General features: G+C 42.5%; 1 protein-coding gene across 1 annotated transcript in view; it reads right to left on the minus strand.

Annotated features, from left to right (window-relative positions):
• The window catches only part of dock2 (dedicator of cytokinesis 2), a 703,541-nt gene extending 678,093 nt beyond the window's left edge, over positions 1 to 25,448 (minus strand). The window contains exon 1 of the mRNA XM_033029960.1: positions 25,310 to 25,448. Within this exon, the coding sequence (XP_032885851.1) occupies positions 25,310 to 25,352 (43 nt within the window). The 5' untranslated portion in view covers positions 25,353 to 25,448. The remainder of the gene's footprint in view (positions 1 to 25,309) is intronic.
• Positions 25,449 to 25,664: the final 216 nt, after the last annotated feature.

The following is a 25,664-nucleotide window of genomic DNA, read 5'->3' on the forward strand; positions in this document are numbered from 1 at the left end:
GAATTTTGATTTATCTAAATCCAGGTAGTCCCAGCATTCCCTCTCTCTCTATCCATCTCCCACCCAAGTCGTACTGTTAATCCTGGCTAAATTGGACTTCAAAATGGGGTAAAAGCTTCAAGGCTGCTGGGAGATTTGGTCAATTTGGAATTTCTCTCTGCAGTGCTGGGACAAGCTGCGAAGAGGTGCCAGTGTGTCTAGAGCTTAGATACAATTTGCAAGCAAAAAATAAGACCATCTGCAAACCATGTCAATTAGGTGCAAAATGCATAGAATGGATTGGATGGCTGTAAACCAGACATACACCTTGTAAATAATTGTAAATAATGTTGCAGAGTTCTACTTTGCCGAGTGTTAATTGGATGAGGTATTGAGCCTTGTCTGGGTTTTCTATAGATTTGGGCAAATGTTTCTAAGTTGGCTTCCTTACGAAGTCCAGTTTGAATACAATGTATTGAGTTGTTGTATCATTGGGTTAGGGGAATGCCTGTTATATATGGGGTTAATCAATATCTGTAATTGGATTATTAAGTGACAACCCCCATGCGGTTTGGCCCCTCATGGGATATATAAAAGTCCGCTACCACGAGGTCCAGCGTCGATCTTCTGGGAGAACGCTTGGGACTGCGTGAACTTCTGGATTGTCTCTGTTTGAGCAAGGCCTCGAGGGCTTGAACAGGTAGAAATGAGAAACAAACCCATGGTGGGATAGGTACAGTGGTTGAACTGTGACGTGCTTTTGGTAAAATAAAGATTAGTTGTTTCAAGTGGTTGATTCAGTGATTTGATAAACTAGACTGGGGGGGAAGCTTAGAAACGAGTAATTTACAGCAGTAACTTCTTTTTTTCACCCAACAAACAGCTAATAGTGGCCTGCTTACTTTATCATCATTCCCTTTTTGCATATCTTTCATTCATTGTTCTTTATCTCTCTCCGTCATCATCTACAGTATATCTCTCCTTTCTCTTATCCCTAACTGGTCGGAAGAAAGATCCCAATTTCAAACATCACCCATTCCTTCTCTCCAGAGTTGCTGCCTGTCCCACTGAGTTACACCAGCTTTTTGTGTTTATTGTGAGTTTATTCACTTTCTATGGAAAATATACAACAGAGCAGCATTTTTTAAATGGTGTGAGTTTGTAAAGTGTTGGTGTTCTGAATTGCATAAATCACTGTAAGTTAGAATGCAGGTTCAGCAAGAAATTAGCAAGGCAAATGTGTATAACAGTGGAGACTTCTTGCTGCAATTACTTGGAGAACTTGTGAGACTTGATCTGAAATATGATGTGCACATCCGAGTTTTCTAAGGTAGGATGTGCTTATGATTGAGGGAGTGCAACAGAGATTCAGCAAGTAATATTATGGAATGCTGGTTTGTTGCATAAGGGGAGATTAAGTAGACTGGGCTTGTACTTTGTGTTTGAAAGTAAGAGAAACTGCCTTATTGAGACATACACACTTCCATAGCAGCTTGTATGTACTAAGTTGACGTTTCCCTTGCATGGTGTGCCTTGAACCAAAGGTGTAGTCCCAAAAGAAAGAATCGACCATTTAAGACAGAAATGCTTTGACGGCACTGTGCCTGTACTCGTTGGAGTTTAGTAGGATGAGGGGGTCCTCATTGAATCTTACCGAATAATGAAAGGCCTGGATAGAGTGGATGTGGATAGGATGTGGATACGGGGAGAGTCTAGGACCGGAGGCCACGGTCTCAGAATAAAAGGAAGTACCTTTAGAAAGGAGATGAGGAGGAATTTCCTTAGTCAGAGGGTGGAGAAGCTGTGGAATTCATTGCCACAGATGGCCGTGCAGGCTGTCAATGGATAGATAGATTCTTGATTAGTAAAGGTGTCAGGGGTTATGCGAAGAAGGCAGAAGAATGGTTGAGAGGGAAAGATAGATCAGACATGATTGAATGGCGGAGTAGACTTGAAGGGCCAATTGGCCTAATTCTTCTCCGATAAATTAAGAATTTATAAACTTATGAAATTAGGAGATTTTTTTTCACCAATGAATCTTTATTATAATCTTTAAATATCTTTTCCTGAGGATCACAGAGATTCAGTCTCTAAGATGTTCAGCAAAAAGGTTTTATAGATATTGGGGGAATCAAGGGGTAATTGCGAGGGATGAGTGTTGAATAGCCTGCTCTGAATTCTTATTGTCTTGTAAAAGGTTTTAACAAATGTTTTCAGTTGTTCATTTGCAAATTGTTCATTTGATGATAGAGTCAGGGAACCATATGGCACGGCGACAAGGAGACACAAGGGGATGCAGACAGTGGTATCCGAAGCAAAGCACAAAGTGCTGGAAGAATACTGTGGAGGCAATGGACAAGCAATGAGACCAGAGCTAGAACATTGTCTCTCCATTCTCTCTACAGTTGTTGCCTGGCCACTGAGTTCTTCCACCACTTTTTTGTGCATTAAGGCACGTCTTACTGACCATCAAGTATTTTTGCGTAAGAATCCCGTTTAACACCACTTGATCTGTAGTGTCGTTATGATGCCATTGGCCTCTTCCCTTACAGCTGCAAGGTTAATATGCCCAATAATGTGTTAAACATGCAATCAGCACAAAGAGCTTCTTATGTTTCCTAATTAAGGACAGGAAGCCAATGTACACAATGTGCGGATTTGTAAAATGTCTAAAAAAAACTAATATCACGTGCAGCATCCACAGGCATCAAATCTTTAACCAGACACATCATAGAAAAGGCTTGCCTCAATAAGCCAATATCAATAGTTCCCTCATGAGAAAAGCAAAATGGTAAACACACAAAGCTATGTGAAACCCAGGCTTAGAATTATTTTGTGTTTTTGTTCGATCACCTCATCCTTCTACATTAGCCACCAATGAAATGTCCACAATGTGAACTGCTCTCCATATGTGAGGCAAATGTTTGGCCTGGTAATTCCTGACCTATTCCGCATGCATTATTGATTGAGAGAAGCCCATCAACTGGACCTGATTCTGCCCATGATTTTCACAGAGCATGCTTAAATCCAGGAGCAGGATTACTTAACTTGCTGGCTCAGATGAACGACATGCCCCTGGATCGAGTTTAGTCTAGCTCAACCTGCTTGTCTAAGAGTTGGTCAAATCCAGGATCAATTGGGTAAAAGTGAAAATATTTGATTGTTGAAGAACATGGCCACCAATGGTTCTCCAGTGGCTACTGAGGTGTACAAAAGGATGAGTGTTTAGAGGACATCCTGCTGACTTCCCATCCCATCCCATCTTGATCATAGGAGTGAATGGGTTTACAATCACTTGCATTTAATCCCCAAAATGAAATGAAATTTTATTTGTTGAGGATCTACCCCCATTCAAGTGGTCATGCACCTGGGGACTCAGGTTGCTCTCAGTCTATCACTGGTATCACATTGTAGGACATTGATCATTCTTTTTTTATCTGGATTTTAATTCATGTATTATGTTTTTTTAGATATATAATTTATGATGCTTTTATGTGATATATTAAGATTTTATATGTACTTTATGATGTTTGTAATATGCAATGTATTTTTATGTCTGGGCCTTGAGTTCGAAATAAAGTTTATTATTATTAGGACAGGCTGGGTTAGCACCCCAGTCTGTGTCTTTCGTGGGAAAGACACCCAATAAAGCTACGGAAAGTCCTGATGAACCGCCGTGGCCTAAAAATCCATCAGGCGAGAATGAAATGCTCGGAGAAGGAGAAAGAGGTGCAGCGCACAGGTCTTGAACCTGGTGAGACACAGGAGGAGCCCGGCCAGGACTCACCCCACAGAGCCCAGTCCCTCCACACACTAGAATCTCCCGACCCCTGCAGAGTAGTTATTAAGAGGGCTGATCTGAGGGCGGTTGCTGCTGGGACCAGGGGCGGAAAACCCGGGGGGGGGGGGGGGGGGGCAGAGGGGACACGCCCCCCCCATGTTTTGAGAGGTGAGGGACATCCCCCCAAGTTTTTGTGATCCTGATTTTAAAATCTCAGTTTTTAGCGCTGGATTGAGCCTCCAAAGCCTCGCGCGTGTGTGTGAGTGTGCGCATGCGCGCGTGGCCGCCAAATAATTGTGTCCCCCGTCCCCTCCTTGTTCCGCTCTTGGCTGGGACGCAAGTCGGGGCCTGATCAACCCCGGCTGGGTCGCCTGGGCGAGGGTGTCTGATGTTGTGAGACCCGAAACACACGATGACCCCAGGTCACATCACTGAGGATGCGTCCCAGCGCATCTAGAAGATGTATATTTTTCACATATTAACATATTACTATCAGATGATGATTTCTAAGATGGTCATCGATGACAAACCTGCAATTCGCACTTTGTGCTCTACCTTTAACAAGAATCAAAATGGACTTTGGTTGGAAAACCCCTGCAATCAACGTACCAAAATTAAACAGTTTCATCCCCTGAGTGAGTGACAATTATACTGGAAAGTCCTCTGTGGAAGTCTAGCTCTGTTATACCACAGGTATGTCTCATACTTCACTGATTATCAGCATCCTGATATGACTGAAACAAGGCACCACATTGTGGCTGCATGATTTCATGATACTAACACCAATGAAAAATAGAAGATGTATTCTTAAGGGCCTGTCCCACTTGGCCGTCATTTGCGCCTCATTTACGCGTCATATGTAAAATAGGTCGACGCGTCGTACGCACGACGTCGCGCACAAATCACGCGTCATCATGCTGTCTGATGCGCGTGACGTCGTTCGAATACCCTGCAGCGCGCAGCGACGCATGGTTACACATGATGACGTAACCATGCGTCACCACACGATTCACGTGAGACGTCGGGATGTAGTGTGTGCCGCCAATGCGTCAGCGTGCGTACCCAATGTGTCAGCGTGCATACGCGATACGTCATGCAGGTGGCGCACGAGGATTTCGTAGCCATAATGGCCGCCGGACTTACCATTGCCCGCTGGGTGCTTTGACATTGGGGAAAGAATGGAGAGCAGGGGAGAGACAGGACTTTGCCTTGCATCACAGTGAGGAGGAGATTCACTGTGATGGATATTTGTGTGGATTTTGTTGGTGTGTGTCTTGGTTCTTTTCTTGTTGTATGACTGCGGAAACTAAATTTCGTCTGAACTTCATTTGAGGTTAGAATGACAATAAAAGGTATTGTATTGTATTATTCCTAAAGTGGAGCAGTATTTTTTAAGTTAATTATGCTGTTAGCAACTGATAATCTCTGGCTGCATCTCTGGGTCATATATGACATGAGGGCAGTGTGTTATAGGAATGATCTCATAAAGCTAAACGGGCATGGCTGGGTACAATTTGGAGTTGACAGCTTACCCACCAGATCGGAGATTAGGGGTGTTTATTATGTATACAGGTACACTGAGCTTTTTAGTATCTATGAGATGAAGGATAGTTTTCTTCATTGTTATTCAATAGTTTCACAAGAAATTGCTGGTGCAGACTATCTCAACATGAATAGTGTGTAAGCGGCTAATAGCGGGTGCAAATTCAAATAATTTCAAGTCTCACTCTACCAGGTTCATTAGCAGCCAATAGAATGGATATTCCCCTTTGATCATCTTCTTGCAACAGCAGGAGGCTCTCATAGTGCACTTTCAGAAGTTATAAATTGTGTTAAACATGTCTGGATGGTTGCAGATAGAATTCTGAACAGTGTCGCATGAGTTATTGCCCTAACTCAAAGCCAATTGGGAATGTGGTCCAATTAAGGGGAATGGACATGTATGTAAGTTAGCATCATGTTGGGGATGGCATCAAACAGGAAATTAGAAATGCGTGCAACAAAGGTAAAACAGTTATAATGGGTGACTTCAATCTACATATAGATTGGGTGAATCAAATTGGCAAGGGTGCTGAGGAAGAGGATTTCTTGGAATGTATGCGGGATTGTTTTCTAAATCAACATGTAGCAGAACCAACGAGAGAGCAGGCTATTCTAGACTGGGTATTGAGTAATGAGGAAGGGTTAGTTAGCAGTCTTGTGCGTGGCCCCTTGGGCAAGAGTGACCATAATATGGTTGAGTTCTTCATTAGGATGGAGAGTGACATTGTTAATTCAGAAACAAGGGTCCTGAACTTAAAGAAAGGTAACTTTGAGGGTATGAGACGAGAATTGGCGAAGATAGACTGGCATTTGATTCTTAAAGGATTGATGGTGGATATGCAATGGAAGGCATTTAAAGACTGCATGGATGAGCTACAACAATTGTTCATCCCAGTTTGGCAAAATAATAAATCAGGGAAGGTAGTGCATCCGTGGATAACAAGGGAAATCAGGGATGGTATCAAAACAAGAGATGAAGCATACAAATTAGCCAGAAAAAGCAGCCTACCAGAGGACTGGGAGAAATTCAGAGTCCAGCAGAGGAGGACAAAGGGCTTAATTAGGAAAGGGAAAATCCCCAGGGCCAGATAGGCTGCATCCCAGAGTACTTAAGGAAGTAGCCCCAGAAATAGTGGATGCATTAGTGATAATTTTTCAAAACTCTTTAGATTCTGGAGTAGTTCCTGAGGATTGGAGGGAAGCTAATGTAACCCCACTTTTTAAAAAGGGAGGGAGGGAGAGAGAAAACGGGGAATTACAGACCAGTTAGTCTAACATCGGTAGTGGGGAAACTGCTAGAATCAGTTATTAAAGATGGGATAGCAGCACATGTGGAAAGTTGTGAAATCATTGGACAAAGTCAGCATGGATTTATGAAAGGTAAATCATGTCTGACGAATCTTACAGAATTTTTCGAGGATGTAACTAGTAGAGTGGATAAGGGAGAACCAGTAGATATGTTTTATCTGGACTTTCAGAAGGCTTTCGACAAGGTCCCACATAAGAGATTAGTATACAAACTTAAAGCACACGGTATTGGGGGTTCAGTATTGATGTGGATAGAGAACTGGCTGGCAGACAGGAAGCAAAGAGTAGGAGTAAACGGGTCCTTTTCACAATGGCAGGCAGTGACTAGTGGGGTACCGCAAGGCTCAGTGCTGGGACCCCAGCTATTTACAATATATATTAATGATGTGGATGAGGGAATAGAATGCAACAGCTCCAAGTTTGCAGATGACACGAAGCTGGGGGGCAGTGTTAGCTGTGAGGAGGATGCTAGGAGGCTGCAAGGTGATTTGGATAGGCTGGTTGAGTGGGAAAATGCATGGCTGATGCAGTATAATGTGGATAAATGTGAGGTTATCCACTTCGGTGGCACAAACAGGAAAGTAGACTATTATCTGAATGGTGGCCGATTAGGAAAGGGGGAGACGCAACTAGACCTGGGTGTCATGGTTACCAGTCATTGAAAGTAGGCATGCAGGTGCAGCAGGCAGTGAAGAAAGCGAATGGTATGTTAGCATTCATAGCAAAAGGATTTGAGTATAGGAGCAGGGAGGTTCTACTGCAGTTGTACATGGTCTTGGTGAGACCACACCTGGAGTATTGCGTACAGTTTTGGTCTCCTAATCTGAGGAAAGACATTCTTGCCATAGAGGGAGTACAGAGAATGTTCACCAGACTGATTCCTGGGATGTCAGGACTTTCATATGAAGAAAGACTGGATAGACTCGGCTTGTACTCGCTAGAATTTAGAAAATCTTATAGAAACTTACAAAATACTTAAAGGGTTAGACAGGCTAGATGCAGGAAGATTGTTCCTGATGTTGGGGACGTCCAGAATAAGGGGTCACAGTTTAAGGATAAGGAGGAAATCTTTTAGGACCGAGATGAGGAAAACATTTTTCACATAGAGAGTGGTGAATCTCTGGAATTCTCTGCCACAGAAGGTAGTTGAGGCCAGTTCATTGGCTATATTTAAGAGGGAGTTAGATGTGGCCCTTGTGCCTAAAGGGATCAGGGGGTATGGAGAGAAGGCAGGTACAGGATACTGAGTTGGATGATCAGCCATGATCATATTGCATGGCAGTGCAGGCTCGAAGGGCCGAATGGCCTACTCCTGCACCTATTTTCTATGTTTCTATGTTTCTATGCTGTTAATAGCCCATGTCTTTTCTAGCATTATGGTCTATCTGTTTAAGTGTTTCACACACAGATTTGTTTACTGCATGAAACCACAGAGCTTCGAAGGCTTCACGTAGTCACTCATGTGACTTCGATATAAAATAGAAAGATTAAACGAGAACTTACCGTTTGAAGTTTCATCTTTATTTTATGAGAAGTTGAAGTGAGGGACTGTGTGCCCTCCACTCCCAACCCTGAATCTCATAAAGATAATTTGGTAAGTCAACTGTTGTTAATCTTTCTATAGTTTAAATTTGTGCAAGTGGTCTGTAGTTTCATACAGTTGCTCTGAAGATTGACGCGCATGCGGGCTAGCGGGTTCTTCACGTAATCCCTCACTTCAACTTCTCATAAAATAAAGATCAAACTTCAAACGGTAAGTTCTCGTTTAATCTTTCTATTATACTGCACAACCAATATCAATGGGCAGAGATTGCGTCTGATGAATGCTCAAAATGATACTTCGGTGTACTAGTGGGAAGGCTGAAAACTTCCATGATTCCTACAAAGTTACTATGCCCTTATCCTAATCAAGACATGTGAAAACCAATCCACTGCAAGCTGAGACCTGCCCTTATATATAGAAAGGATATGTGGAATGATATTTATATCAAGTCACTGAAGTTCCATTAAAATTAATATGAATAAACAACAAATAGGCAACAGTACCTGAATTGGACAAAACCTCCTGACGTAATTTTTACAAGGTGAACTTGAAACAAGCAGTTGACTTTATCTGCCTTGTGGGGTCCTATTGCAGATTTAGCAGGAGCTGCATCTGTCTCATGAAGATGTTTAGGTAAGTGTGGATAAGGAGAGGCTTAGGTATTTAACACCAAGGGGTGGCATGGTGGCGCTGCCAAGCGGAAGAGTTCCTGCCTTACAGTGCTTACAGCACCAGAGACCTAGGATGGATCCTGACTATGGGTGCTGTCTGTACGGGGTTTATATTTTCTCTCTATGGCCGCATGGGTTTCCTCCAAGATTTTCATTTCCTCCCACACTCCAAAGATGTACAGGTTTGTAGGTTCATTGGCTTGGTATAAATGTAAATTGTCCTTAGTGTGTGTAGGATAGTGTTGGTGTACGGGGATTACTGGTTGGTGCAGACTCGATGGGCCGAAGGGCCTGTCCATGCAGTATCTCTAAACTAAACTAACCAAGCAAGGCTCTTCAAACCAGCGAAAAAACAACCTCATGTCGTGAGTTTGCCATTAAAAATCATCATTCACTCAACCAGGGGAAGGGATCGTTTCTTTACCATGCATCAATTCAATATATTAATAACTTCCAGGAGCTAAGTCTAATATATGAGGGCAGTCAGGAGTCTACATAAACACAAGGTAAAGCTTAAATATGTGCATTCATAGTGAAATAAATAATTTATTTTGGGCTGAAATAGAAACGAATGAAGCCAATAGTGGAAGCAAACATGAAGGCAGTGAGACCTGAAAACATTGTCCAATCCTTTGTTCCTCGACATGGTATGGGATTCCACTAGATTTTTGTAAGACGTTGTAACTGATATGATATCAGTTTTTGAATAAATAAGAATATTTGAATTTCAGATAAAAGTAGAGAAAATATGACTTCTGCAAGGAGAAACTGGGAGGCAAGTTTCTGTTGGTTCACCTCAATCCAACAAGGTGAGTAAAATGTGTGTGTTTCTTGGGGTTATTGATCAGGAGATTGGAATCCGTCATTTAAAGAATGATGATCAATAGAAGGCAAATTGTGTTTGGGTCACATTGATAAAAAGTGAGTAAGATGAAACTCAAGTGACAAAGGAAACATTGTCTTTGGACAGAAAATATTTAATCAGCTCCAACAGTGCATAGTCATACATTGTCTTATTAGCCATTCCTGGGTCAAAATCACCTCCTGGGTCAAAACAACAGCTGCCTCAGGAGTACAAAGTTGAGTCTTATTGCTATCTCAACATTATTATATGATTGAAAATAAAAGTTGAAAACAGAATTCATTGTCAAGGTTACTGCTGAAGAATTCAGATAGAGGGGGGGATAAAGCATGATTGTCACATTGAAGATGGTTACAGGGGAGCTGAGAAAATGGCTTATATGAAAATAAATTACAGGGCAGTCAGCCCTGATGAAGATAGGAGACTGCAGTGCGCCTGAAGAAGTAAACTCTCTGTCAAACCAACTATGCTTAGAAGGCAGATTGCAGAAAAGATTTACACTGAACATTCTGGTATTATATGAAGGCAGTAATGGATTGAGGTAAAAATGTGTTGGGTGTTGTACTACAGAAGATTGAAATACATTTTTCATCTCATGGTTTACCTGAAAGGGTATTCTCGGATTACAATCTTCAATTTCTTTCATTTCTGCTTGGGTGCTTTGTGAAACCTGCTTCAAACGATGCAGCAAAGAGGTGAGTAAGAATTGTCAAAAGAAGCTCCAAAGAAACCAACATTAAGGGGTGTTCAATTTTAACGATCAGACATTGACGAGCCAACTTTTTGTTGAACTGCATAATGCAGCCACATTCTCCAACAAGAGATTCAGACTGAGTGCAGATCTCAATGAGAAGAAAAAAGGTATAAGCAAAAACATGGATTCTTAAACACCACTATCATATGTGCTTCCACCATAATTCCTAGCAGCACATTCGAGGCACCCATCACTCTCTCTGTATATAAACCTGTCCCACACGTCCCTTTTTAAATTTCTCCCCTTCTGAACAAAGCAATGCCCTCTCGTCTTTGATATTTACACCATAGAAACACAGAAACATAGAAAATAGGTGCAGGAGGCAACCATTCGGCCCTTCGAGCCAGCACCGCCATTCATTTTCATCATAACCCATGCCTGCCTTCTCCCCAGATCCCTTGATTCCACTAGCCCCTGGAGCTATACCTAACTCTCTCTTAAATCCATCCAGTGATTTGGCCTCCACTGCCCACTGTGGCAGGGAATTCCACAAATTCGCAACTCTCTGGGTGAAAACTTTTTTTCTCACCTCAGCCTTAAATGGCCTCCCCTTTATTCTAAGACGATGGTCCCTGGTTCTGGATGCCCAACATTAGGAACATTTGTTCAGCATCTAGCTTGACCAGTCCTTTTATAATTTCCATGGGGAAAAGATTCCACTGTCTACCCTCTCTATGTCTCTCATAATTTTATATATTTCTACCAGGTCTTCCCTCAATCTCAAATGCTCTAACGAAAACGATCCAAGTTTGTCCAATCTCTCCACATAACTAATATCCTTTAATTCTGGCAGCATCCCAGTAAACCTCTTCTGCACCCTCCCCAAAGCCTCCACATTCTTCCTGTAATGGGGCAGCCAGAACTACACACGAACCTCCAAATACTTAGACTAAACTCAATCTCAATTTCTCTACCCATATCTGTAACTGATCTATATCTGTCGCACAAAATGCTGGAGTAACTCAACGGGACAGGCAGCATCTCTGGAGATAAGGAATGGGTGACATTTCGGGTCGAGACCCTTCTTCAGACCGATATATCTGTGACAACTTTCCTCATTGTTTGCACCTCCATCAGTTTTGTTGCCATCTGTATACTTGCTAAAACACCTATCTACATTTATGCCTAGCTAGACAAAAATGCTGGAGCAACTCAGCGGGTGAGGCAGCATCTATGGAGAGAAGGAATAGGCGACGTTTAGGGTGGAGACCCTTCTTCAGACTGATGTTGGTGGGGGGGGTGGGGGCGGGAAAAAGAAAGGAAGAAGCAGAGACAGTAGGCTTGTGGGAGAGCTGAGAAGGGGGAGGGGAAGAAGGGAGAGAGCAAGGACTATCTGAAATTAGAGAAGTCAATGTTCATACCGCTAGGGTGTAAACTACCCAAGCGAAATATGATGTGCTGCTCCTCCAATTTGCACTGGGACTCACTCTGGCAATGGAGGAGGCTCAGGACAAAAAAGTCAGATTCGGAATGGGGAGTTGAAATGCTGAGCCACCAGAGGTTCAGGTTGGTTAGTATGAACTGAGCGGAGGTGTTGGGCGAAGCGATCGCCGAGCCTGCGCTTGGTCTCACCAATGTAGAGAAGTTGACACCTGGAGCAGCAGATGTAATAGATGAGGTTGGAGGAGGTGCAGGCGAACCTCTGCATCACCTGGAAAGACTGCTTGTGTCCTTGGATGGAGTCGAGGGGGAGGTAAAGCGACAAGTGTAGCATTTCCTGCGGTTGCAAGGGAAAGTACCCGGGGAGGGGGTGGTTTGGGTTGGTAGGAACAAATTGACCAGGGAGTTACGGAGTGAACAGTCTGCAGAAAGCAGAAAGAGGAGGAGATGGGAATATGTGGCCAGTGGTAGGACCTCATTGGAGGTGGTGCAAATGTCGGAGGATTATATGTTGTATGCAACAGCTGATGGGGTGGAAGGTGAAGACAAGGGGGGGACTGTCCTTGTTACGAGTAGGGGGATGGGGAGTAAGAGCGGAGCTGCAGGATATAGAGACGATGGTGAGAGCCTCATCTACAATAGAAGAGGGGAAACCTCGTTCCCTACAGAATGAGGACATCTCCGATGCCCTGGTCTGGAACACCTCATCCTGGGTGCAGATGTGGCGTAGACAGAGGTATTGGGAGTAGGAGATAGAGTCCTTACAGGAAGTAGGGTGGGAAAAAGTGTAGTCCAGATAGCCATGGGTGTCAGTGGGTTTGTAGTAGATGTTGGTCGGAATCTGTTGTTTTCTTGCTGTTGCAAGGGAAAGTATCCATGCCCTACATTTACGCCTAAGTGATTTGTATATATCACAAACAGAGTCCCAACACATAACTCAACGGAACACCACTGGTCACACATCTCCAGCCAGAATAAAAACCTTCCCACCACTTCCCTCTGTCCTCTCTGGGTCAGCCAAACAACCAATACTATCTATCCAATTTGACATTTAAAAATGCGATGTTGAAGTGATAAAATATGCTTTGCATAGATATCGTGGGAAAATGAGATGAAAGCAGAAGTATAGACATAAACTGTCTAGTCACAGCAAGGGACATGTAAGAGAATATTGAAAAGTTATGTGATTATGTGCGCATTGCAGAGGCTGGTCCAATGGTGATTGTGGCACAGCTTATGAGAAGGTTTGAGCAGGTTGAAGAACGAGAGTGCTCACGTTCCTGAATGTTCCAACTATAGTTTTGTTAGGATCTCCCTGATTGCATTGTCCAAAGACATCATCTGTGAAAGGGACATTCAGGAGGCTGAAAATGCAGATACAAGGTAGACCTCAACCCCTCCCAAGTATCCACTTTGGTACAGGGTTCAGGCCCACAATGGGCTCAGGTCTCTATGATCTAACACAGCCTTGGACCAGAGACTGAGGTACTGAAATAACCTTTGAACTGAAACCTTAAATGTTCCCAGCATTTGCAGTTTCATTTCAGATTCCTGGCATTTGCAGTTTGTTTTTTGATTTTCGAAACTCAGTGCAGACTTGATAAGTTTCAGAATAAGCAATCGGCAATTTAAAAGGGAGATGTGAAAGGTTTTATTTTCCCTCAGAGATTTTGAATCCTTGGAATTCTCTTCCAGAAAGAGCTTTGAAGGCTGAATCATTGAAAATGGTTCAGGCTGCGATAAACAGGTTTTTGGTTATGAGGAGTCAAATGTTGTGGGACAGTAAAATGGAACTGAAGCTAATATCAGTCCAACCATCATCTTACCAAATGATTGAGCAAGTGTGACAATCTGCTCCTGCTCCCATTACTTATTAATTTATTCCACATGATGCAAGGATCAATTGAATTGAGTTTAGTGTAGGAAGGAACTGCAGATGCTGGTTTAAACCGAAGATGGACACAAAGGTCAGACAGCATCTCTGAAGAAAAGGAATTCTGCCCTTGACCTGCGAGATCTTCGGTTTCCTCCCACACTCCAAAGACGTACAGGTATGTAGGTTAATTAGCTTGGCAAATGTAAAAAATGTCCCTAGTGGTTGTAGGATAGTGTTAATGTACAGGGATCGCTTGGTCGGCGCGGACCTGGTGGGCCGAAGGACCTGTGTCTGCGCTGTATCTCTAAACTAAAATGCAGATGCTGGTATCTTGAGCAAAACGTGCTGGAGGAACTCAGTAGTCTAGGTGGAACTCAACATGTTCCTATACTGTACCATGGACCATGTGCGGATGTGACGTCGAAGGACGAGATGCCGAAGCGAAGAAGTGGAAGCCAAATAACCGAACGGAAACGACGCCGAAAAGCCGAATAACCGAAAAGGCGCAAGGCCGAAAAGCCAAATACCGAATGGATGCAACGCTGAAAAGCCAAATAACTGAAAGGGCGAGACACCTAAAAGCCAACTAACCGAACGAAAACCACCGAAAGGCGGATCGCCGAAAAGCCATATAACCGAAAGGGCAGGACGTCTAAAAGCCAACTAACCGAACGGCCGCATTGCCAAAAAGCCAAATAACGGACATGACGTCGCCGGGGGGCGGGGCTTGTCAGCAATTGGTCCAGACCCCTGCGTCCATCACATCACTGGCCGGGGGAGACAGGAGGGTGGGGATCATTTTTAATTTTCCTTCGTGGCTTTTGGACTTTCCTGAATATAAAATAAAACCCCGCGTGATTGGAACTTTCGGTTGATTTAACAAAATAATAATCCAAATTGGTTCCATAGATATCTACACCAACTGTGACAATTATATTGATACCACAAACATTTACATACACTACCGTGCATCTTGAAGGCCAGTGGTCCTTGTGGGTGTGAATCGAGAAACCAGTCGAAAAAAATATGACCGTTTTTTTAAAGAATATCTTAGCTCCCTGAGTCAGTTCAGTGATATGAGTCAGGGGCCGCGGAACTTTTTTGAAAGTGGGGGGGTTGAGCGATCATTGATCACTGGCCTCGGGGTTACCCGGTGAGGGAACGGAGTGACCAAGCGGGGGGGAGGGTGGCACAATGATTATTTTTTGTTGTTTTCGGCGTTGCATCCGTTCGGTTATTTGGCTTCCACTTCTTCGCTTCAGCATCTTGTCCTTCGACGCCAAGTCCGGGTACCACATGGACACAAACAATCAGACTGCTAAAACTTAGTCCTGTTTGCAGTTGTGTCCCCTGCCACAGGTCACAGGTTGAATTAGGTTCCAGAAACCTGGGCCTGGTGTAAGATGGGTCCCAGTGTGAAATGGTGAGAATTGAGACTGTAGCTGCAGTCTCCTCATCACTATTGTTCACTCTGTCTTCTTGCCACATGATGGCACAGACCATTTATTTTGCAGAGTGGGAGCCATCATGGAGCATCCTGAAAATTGCTGCCGCTGTGCGGAACATCAGTGGATCTTGCAGAGTACAGCTGAACAGCACTTGTTTGCATGGACCTGTCATACATTACACACCACAGAACCACCCTTCCTTTACAAAATGAGGAAATAATGCAGAGTATTTAAATATGTGACTATATATATATGATACAAGCATGCACACACAATTAGTGGTACAATTATTGGTTGAATAAGCCAGCTTCTTATCAGTTCACTGTTTTTTCACAAGAGCCTTTGTTTACTTTGAGTTCCAAGTAGGAACAAATATGTATTGAAACCATCGCTTACCAAGTTCCAGGGTTAATTTAGTGCTATTTTTTCAAAGTTAACATTTTATTATTCTATATAAATTCAGCTACTGCAAATTATGTTGACAAGTAAAATGTGTCTTTCCTAACAAGTTCCTTGGCATAACTTTGAACATGGTTAAAGCAACTACACATTGCAATTGAAACCCTGGCTCATTAAGTACAAAAGCAATTGCACAATTAACCATGACTCCATAATGGTCAACTATCTGTAAATAGACAGCAGTAAAAACAGAAGTAATATCTGTTTCAACAATTCTAGCCTGACAACATGAAGAGGAATGCTGCTAATTTTGTTCCTTCATCAAACTTTACTATCACTGACTAAGATAGCTTTTGCTGATGTACTTTTGTTGCCTTGAGTCTTTAGTAGTGAGCCACCTTCTTCAGTACCTTATGACTCATGAACATACTCCGATGGAGTTGGATGGAAAAAAACTATTCATTAATTTCAGCGCAATAAGGATGAAGGATGGCAAAATATTTAAGTAAGCGAGTGCATAATTTCAAGTTAAAGATAGACTTATGGGCGGCATGGTGGCATAACAATAGAGTTGCAACCTCACATCACCAGAGACTCAGGTTTAATCCTGACTATGGGTGCTGTCTGTACGGAGTTTGTACTTTTAACCTGCGTGGGTTTTCTCCAGGGATCTCCCATTTCTTCCCCACTCCAAAGACGTACAGGTTTGTAGGTTAATTGACTTTGTTTAATTGTAAATTGTCCCTAGTGTGTAGGATAGTATTAGTGTTCGGCAATCGCTGGTCGGTGCGGACTCTGTGGGCCAAAGGGCCTGTTTCCATGCTGTATCTCTAAATTAAACTAAACTAAACAGAATAGACATTTTCCATGCATCCGTTGCCCATTTTCTTCTGGTCAACATGGCTGGTTGTTTTTGTAATATTCTATTAAAAAAGCTTTGTTAACAAACAGGCTCTTTGTGCCCACAATGCCGGTGCCAATCATGATGTCAAGTTAATCTAATCTCCTTTGCCTGCATGTGATCCATATGCCTCCATTCACTACATATTCATATGCCTATTTAAAGGCCTCTTAAACAACTCTATTGTATCTGTTTCCACACCAACCCTGGCAACATATTCCAGGCATCCACCTCTATTTGTGTAAAAATCTTGCTTCATACATCTCTTAAACTTTTCCCACTGACCTTAAAGCTATGGTCTCCAATCTTTGTTGTTTCCAACCATGGAAAAAAAAGAGATTGTTTACCCTATCTAAGCCTCAGAATTGTATACACTTCTCTCAAATCAATACTCCAGAGAACATAATCCAAGTCTGTTCAACCTTTCCCCATACCTAACACCCTCTAATCCAAGCAGCATCCTGGTAAAAACTCCAAGGCCTCCACATCATACGTGTAATGGGGGTGACTAATACTGCTGCATCATACCTTCCTGACTCTTATACTCAATGAAGCAACTGATGAAAGCAAGCAGACCATATTCCCGCCACTTTCAGGGACCTATGGACTTGGATTTCAAGATCCCTCTACACATCAATGCTGCTATGGTTCTTGTCATTAACTGTATACTTTTCCCTTACATTCAACCTCTCTAAGTGCACCATCTCACAATGGCTCTGTTTAAACTCCATCTGTCAATTCTCTGCCCATATTTGTACCCTAATCTATATCTTGCTATGGGCTTAAATGCCTTCTTCTCTGTCTCTAACTCCACCAATGTCAGTGCGGCCTGAACAGATCACAGCGAAACACCATTAATTACACTCGTCCAAGCAGAATAACACCCTTCCACGACTACTATTTTAGGTAAGCCAGTTCTGAATCCAAACTACCAAATCCTGTGGATTCCATGCTTCCTAATCTTCTGGATGGTGTTGTGTGGTTGCACTGGATCTTGCCAACTCGACACATTGTAGCCGTGTCCACCAGTGGATGGAGTTAAGTTCAAGATACAGATCTGAATAACCATTAAAAAGGCTAGTCTGCTGTGGATGGTGTCGAGCACCTTCTGTGGTTTGGAACTCCATTTGTACAATCAAATAGAGGGTATTCCTTGCACCTGATCTCTGGCTCCCGGAAATCAGGAGATACAACACTCATCGAGGAGCACCCAATTTCGGAGCTGCTCTCATAGTCATTCTACATGTGGCATTCAGTTAATTTTATGGTCAATGGTCACCCTAGGATGGTCAATACCATTGAATGTTGAGGGGAGATGGTTCTTCTGTCTTGTTGGAGGTGCCAATTTTCTCACACCGTGCAAAAACAGATGCCCCATGACATTCACTAATCCAGCTTGAATGCGGGGCATAGCTGCTGGATGCTGACACGTTCTGCTTCCTTACCTGAGTTGCTGTGAACAGATTGAACAGTTTTGCAAACATCAGTAAACATTGCCACTTCTAAAGGTGTGGAGGGAGGGACGCTAATGAAGCAACTGAAGAAGGTTGGCCCTTTTGTCCAGAAGTGACAAAAGCTAAAGGGCATATGTTTAGATGGAAGAGGATTAGAAGAAATCCAAGCTAAAATCATTTTCACCCAGGGCATGGATGGCATCTCTCTGAGGAGATGGTGGAGACAGGTACTCTCACTACGTTCAGTATGAATCTAGATGAGTTGAATTGCCATGGCAATGACATCAGAAACGTAGGATTACATAATTAATGGTCAGCCTGGGTGAGTTGGGCCGAAGGTCCTGCATCCGTTCTGTATAACTATGAACAAATAACTTTCTTCAGAAATGCCCTGCATTACCTGGTACGCAAAGCCCTTCTATTCTGTTTGCACCAATACAAGCAATTTGAAATTTCAGTACAATTTTCCTGTCGAGATCTCACTTCTGGATCATAAACATTCAATTCTGAGCCAATTAACTAAAGAGTGACAGAAAAAGTAGAAGCTTAAAACATGGTGACAAAAGCTTGTTGTTACTTAAAGCAATTATGTGTAAGACAGGAAGAACCTTGGAGTAAAACTGTGCAGTTTATATTTATATATCCTGTGGCATGCACAGAATACAATGATTGGTTGTGGTAACTGAAATGAATACGGTGGCAATGGTCTTGCTTGGCAGCTGAATAACTTTTTTTTTCCATAAAACATAAAATATAGAATTCAGAACACACAGAAGTACTGCACAGGAACAGGCCCTTCAGCCCATGTTTTCTGTGACTAACATGATGGCACATTTCTTGATATATATTTTTTTATTAAAGGTAATCAATTACAATGCTTCAAACAACTTTATATCAAGTTAATTAAATTTGCATTAAGTAAAACACTAGTAATACTTATCTACTATTTTTTTTAGAAATAATGATAGAAAAAGAATAGAACAGTTATAAATCATTAAGAGAGTGATTAAATAATAATTTGATTATATATAAGAAAGAAAAGAGAAACGAAAAAAAAAAAATGAAAAAAAAATGAAAAACCACAATATGTATTGTTAATAACACTACTACAAGTGATAGTATCAATAAAGACATATATGTTAATTCCAATATAAAAATGAATTATGATGGCACATTTCTGCCTAGACGTAAGTCAACCCCCCCCCCCCCCCCCCCCATTCCTTGCAATCTCCTATCAAGTGTCCCCTCAGTCTTTGACTGTACAGACGGCATCCGCAGTCAGGATCGAACCAGGGTCTCTAGCCCTTTAAGTTAGCAACTCCACTGTTGCACCACCTGTATCATCAATGATCCTTAGGTTTAATTATTGTCATGAGTACAGAGTACTTGTTTTGCATGTATTCCAATCAGAACAGATGTACCATATATAGATACAAATCAGGTCAAAATCTAGTGCAATCGATAGAGCAAAGTGGAAGATACAGAGTGCAGAATTGCTCATTTGCTGATAATATCTATCTATCAAGATGCAAATCTAGCATTTTAAAGTTTGCCGCATTCTTACCCAACTGACAGAGGCCAAAGGCCCACACCCACGTCGCACGGATTGCAAAATCTTCCAGCTTTTCAAACAAGGAAACAATATCATGACGACATCTTGGAGATCGTGAATTTGACTTGTACTAAAACTGCTTGATGTGGACACTCCACATTGCACACTGTTTGATGACGGATTCTCATGGAGCCACACCAACCACCAACCATTCATCACACCGATCACACACTAAACCCATTTTATTTTTCCCAACATTTCCAGCGATTCCCCCCCACTCACCTACACATACTTAAATCAATTTACAGCAGACAATTAATCTACCAGCATTATGAGAAACACATTTCAGATCTCGTATGTGTTAGTGTGTGTGAGGGCACTGGAGTACCAGGGAGAACATGCAAACTCCACTCAGACAGCCCTTGAGATCAGAATTAATCCCGGATTACTGGAACTGTGAGGCAATGACTCTTCTAGCAGCATTACAATGACACCCACAGACTCCATCTACTCTGTATATTTTTGATGGCTATTGCTTGTGCATACATGAATGCCCCAACCCATATGATGTTCTGTTTAACCCACAGTACAAACACGGGACATCACGCCAGACACAATCTCGAAACTACAGAACAGAACTATATTTTGCCGTGTTAGGGTTTATTAGAGCATGCAAGTTTACCTGCAATGCAGACAGGGGAAAACAGGAACAAAGGGCAAACCATTGGGTGTTAACATAGCATGAAAAGTTTACATTTTCAATTCCATTTATAGAAAACTATAAAATGAGAAGTTGAAAGGAAATGTGCACACATGCAGAATTTTAGTACTAATCTATGTCACCATCCATTTGATGCTTACAATGTACTTTCCCCATGCACCTTAGAAATAAGTATAACAGATTTAAAACATTTCTTGTTATGCTGGTTGCAAGTTTATTTTCCTTCTCATTTAAAAGTGCAGGTATAATGGTGGTATTGAATGCTCCCAGCCACAGTGGCTGTAAAGGAAACATAGAAACATAGAATATAGCTGCAGGAGTTGGCCATTTGCCCCTTCGAGCCAGCACCTCCATTCAATATGATCATGGCTGATCATCCTAAATCTGTACCCCGTTCCTGCTTTCTCCCCATATCCTTTGATTCCATTAGCCCTAAGTGCTATATCTAACTCTCTCTTGAATACGCCCAGTGAATTGGCCTCCACTGCCTGCTGTGGCAGAGAATTCTACAGATTCACAACTCTCTGGGTGAAAAAGATTTTCCTCATCTCAGTCCTAAATGGCCAACCCCTTATTTTTAGATTGTGACCCCCTGGTTCTGGACTCCCCCAACATGGGGAATATTTGTCCTGCATCTAGCCTGTCCAATCCCTTAAGAATTGTATATGTTTCTATAAGATCCCATCTCATCATTCTAAATTCCAGTGAATATAAGACCAGTCGACCCATTCTTCAGATGTCAGTCCTGCCATCCCGGGAATTAACCTGGTGAACCTACGCTGCATTCCCTCAATAGCAAGAATGGCCTTCCTCAAATTAGGAGACTAAAACTGCACACACTACTCCAGTTGTGGTCTCACTAGGGCCCTGTACAACCCCAGAAGGAGACCCTAGCCTTCTTCTGAACACTTGCAGATAACTAGAGAGCAGGACCTGTGATTCATTGCAAAACATAAAACGTTAAGATTTTTTAAGATGTTGCCAGGACTTGAGAGATTGAGTTACAGGGAGTTGGACTGGCTCCGACCTTATTCCTTGGAGCATAGGAGATCAAGGGATGAGTTTATAGAAGTGTATAACATCACAAGGGACATAGATAGGCTGAATGCATACAGTATTTTTCCCAGGAAAAGTAATATTAAGGAATCAAGGTTATTGGTGATAGGAGAAAGGAGTAATAGAAAGTTGAGGGGCAGCTTTTTCACGCAATTGGTGGCACATACATGGGAAAAGCTGCCAGATGAAGTAATTGAGGCAAGTACAAAATAAATATTTAAGGGGCATTTGGACAGGTATACACATTAGAAAGGGTTGGAGGAATAAGCAAATGAGTCTAGTATAGACAGGCATCTTGGTCAGTTGGGATGAACTGCCTGTTTCCATGCTGTTGGCTCTGTGACTCAGACTCTTTTTATCACTTTGATTTAACATTCAATATTAATGGTCCATACTCAACTTCAAAGTTTCAAATGAATGATCAGTAAGGTCCAATAGTTACTTTTTTGCCACTGACTCAACAGTTTCTGTCCAACATCTGAGACTAAGAACTGATTAAGCCAAAGGAGGTCCTTTACATTGGCAAGACCTAGCGTGGACTTGATCACCATTTCACCCCAACACACACGCGCTCAGTCTGCCAAGGACTCTGGATCTCTTGGGTGGTGACCATTTTAACATCCCTTCCCATTCCCATACTGACCTTCCTGTCCTGGGCCCGCTCCTATAGCAGACTGAGGCCCTTGGGCTTCACTATTCACACATTGTCAATCTTTATCTTACACCTGTTGCCTTTTCATCTCTGGCCTTTGTCTAACTATCTGCTAATCAACCCCCTCCCCCCTCATCTATCCATCACTTGCCTGGCTTTGTCCTGCCCCCATTTCTCTTCCAGCTTTCTTCCCCCCACCCTCCTCCCTCCCCTTTACCACAATCAGTCCAAAGAAGAGTCCCGGCTCAAGACATCATCTATTTATGCTCTCCATAAAAGTGGCCTGAACATTGTGTTACCCCAGCACTGTGGGGTTTTTTGTACAACAGCAACTGCAGTTCCTTGTGCCTCTGGGATCATAGAAGGTTCATCAGAAACCACCATGGCGATAAAAATTGTAGCCATCTTTTGCGATATATTTATATCCAATATATATGTGCTGTTAAAATGATGGTTAGCAATTAATGTGTGAATAAAACTAGGGTGCATGCATGCATGCTATAGTGAATTAACTACTGGGATGCTACCACCCTTTCTCCATGATAAGCAATGAAAGATCCATTCATTGAAAATCATCTGTAACATTAACTCTGCCTCTTTCCAGACTCTTCAAAATTCTCTTTTTGCTTTCAGTTTCAGCAACAGCTCTGACCTACATTTCACAGCTTCAACATGTCCCTTGTTATCTCTCTCTTACTGCGCTCAGGCGGCAAGCACAGTGGCGCAAAAAGAGTGCTGCCACCTTACAGCACCAGGGTTCAATTCTGAGTACAGATGCTGTCTGAACGGAGTTTGCACATTCTCCCTGACACCATGTAGGTTTCCTCCGGATGCTCCGGTATCCTCCCACACTCCAAAGACGTGCGTCTGCGTACGTTAATTGGCCCCCCTAAATTGTACCCAGTGTGTAGGATAGAACTATTGTGAATGGGAGATCATTGGTCAGTGTGGACTCAGTGGGCTGAAGGACCTGTTTCCACACTATGTCTCTAAACTAAATATAAACCAAATTGATAATTCAGACAGCTCTGTAAATGTTGGAATCATCTTGGCAGCCCCAACCTCTTACCATCAGCAATATTCCCTTCTCCCATCCATCACTCTCCTAACCTCACTACAACTTAAACCAAAATGTTTACTCTTGATCTGATGAAGTTTTCATCCTGAAAGATTAATCTGTTTCTCTCTCCACAGCTGCTGCCTGACCAGCTGAGTATTTCCAGCGATTTATGTATTTTTGGAAGATCCGTTTAAACTGGTTGTTAGATTGGTATCCTTGTTCACAACAGGGCCTTGGTGTTGGGACACAGACTCCAAGGTCAAAGCAATCTTTGAAAAGTGTGGTTATTTCCAACATAGAAGTGCTCTTATAATTGAACCTAAATTGGAGGGGTTCCAATAACATTGCTGGGAGGTTTGCTCACACTGCACAGGAGGGTTTAAACTAGTTTGACTTGGGATTTGGGAAGCATAGCAGCAAGTGGGGATGCTAAATCAACCAGTGCAGTGGCTAGTAAGAGACCAGGGCCAGAATGAAAGGAGAAAGTTTAGGGAACCCGCTTGATAATAAAGGATACTGCAGTGGAGGTGAAAACTGGAACCTTGACAGAAATGTTTGTATCTGCATTAACCGCAGGTAACTGTGGTATAGCCAATGGTGTTCCCTTTTTTTAAAAGGGCAACAGGTATAAGCATGGTAAAATTCGATATATGTTAGGAAATCAGTTGTATAATGCATGGAAAAACTAAAGGATAAAAGTAAAAGCTGATGTAGGCTATCTGCAGCAATGATCAATAATTATTGTTATTTTTCCACCAAGCACAAGCAGTGCCTTTTGAATCCCTTTTCAACAATATTAAAGTACCATTTTTCTGTCGCTTACAGCCTGGGACAATCATTGTTGATTTTGAGTCGATAATCATTCCCTTTTGAGATTTTAAAGCACCGTTTTTTCCTTGGAGGTGTCTCTCTTCCCAGCTCAGCATTAATTATCCTTGACAGCCTTGCTTCTATACTCTCCTGATTCAAAGACTGGACTCCTGCTGTTGACAAACATTGGTACAAAACTATATCATTGCTCACCCATTCCCTTCCCTGGACTGGACTCATATTCAACAGGCATTTCACACAAAGCCCTCGTGCAAGTGTCCTGGTGAATCAAATGGCTATTTGAAACTGAGGTGCAGAATCTCTTTGATTCAGCAAGGGTTCACACTGCCATATCTTAAATTGATGGGTAACACCTCTTATGTATTAAAGGAAATGCTAAGAGATAAGGGCACTACATGCATGGACGGCATTGTGGTATAATTGCCAAAAAGTATATATTAGGTTCTCAGGTACCCCAGTTCAGTAGATGGGCTTGAAATAATGTATGAAGTTCTCAACCTGAATGGTTGGTTAGCACAGGATGTACAGGATGGTAAATGAGGGAGTGCAGCATACGTTCACCAGGTTAATTCCCGGGATGGCACGACTAACATAAGATGAAAAAATTGACCGACTGGGCTTATATTCATTGGAATTTTGAAGGATGAGAGGAAATCTTATAGAAGCATATAAAATTCTTAAGGGATTGGATAGGCTAGATGCAGGAAAATGTTCCCAATGTTGGGGAGTCCAGAACCAGGGGTCACAGTTTAAGAATAAGGGGTAGGCCATTTAGGATTGAGATGAGGAAAAACGTTTTTACCCAGAGAGTTGTGAATTTGTGGAATTCTCTGCCACAGAAGGTAGTGGAGGTCAATTCACTGGATGTTTTTAAGAGAGTTAGATTTAGCTCTTAGGGCTAACGGAATCAAGGGATATGGGGAGAAAGCAGGAACGGGGTATTGATTTAGGATGATCAGCCATGATCATATTGAATGGCGGTGCTGGCTCGTAGGGCCGAAAGGCCTGCACCTGCACCTATTTTCTATGTTTCTATGTTTCTAAAATGCGCGTTTGTCTGCTGGTGAGGTGAAGAAGTTCCTCAAACATCCGCCATCAATCAGACACACATCCCACTTCCTCCATCACGTGTCTGTGTCTATCCAAAGTGGGCGTCTGTTTTAAATTATTTCAAAGCTCGTCAAATGGGTGTTGGGCAGAAAGAAAACCTTGACATTAATTCGAGACTGATCAGGTAGCTGAAATTAGCCCGTGACATAAAACTCTGTCTTACAGTAAAACTCATTTGACTGTGATCAATACCACTGACAGCATTGAAAAAAATTAAAACAACTAACTTTATTTTGCATCTGATGGAGTTTAGCTTGGATTTTTACCATCTTGCACTATTTTTTCTTTTAGCTCTTTGACCTGTTCCAGTTTTGAAAGAAGTTACCCACATCCTGTTGACAGACTGCAACACTGCGGCAAATGTGAACATTTTTTTCACCCGTTTTATGACAAATAATCTCTGAAATAGTTGAAGCTGACATCCCTTACCCACTCCGTATCTCTCTCTCACTGTCCTGCTCCAAGAAGGCATGTTTTGATTAACAGTGTTGGTCGGGTCCGTCAATCTGGAGACCGTTGATAACCAGCAGAGCTGAGATCTTGTCGAGCCGCGTCTTCAGGCGCTTTCACTTCAGCATTTCCGGAAAGTCTCAACGAACCAGTGCTGACGTCACAACCACAAAGGCGGCAAGGTGCAATGAATGATGCTGTGGGACCTGGTTAAGGATTTCAGACAAGCTACACTGAATGGTATAAACTAATTTCTCCTATCCCCACCCTCTGCAGTATGATGGCTTTCAACTATTTAGTGAAAGGCTTGGATAGAGTGGAGGTGGGGAGGATG

Source organism: Amblyraja radiata, chromosome 11 (genome assembly GCF_010909765.2).
Source record: "Amblyraja radiata isolate CabotCenter1 chromosome 11, sAmbRad1.1.pri, whole genome shotgun sequence".
In the NCBI taxonomy this organism is placed as follows: Eukaryota; Metazoa; Chordata; class Chondrichthyes; order Rajiformes; family Rajidae; genus Amblyraja; species Amblyraja radiata.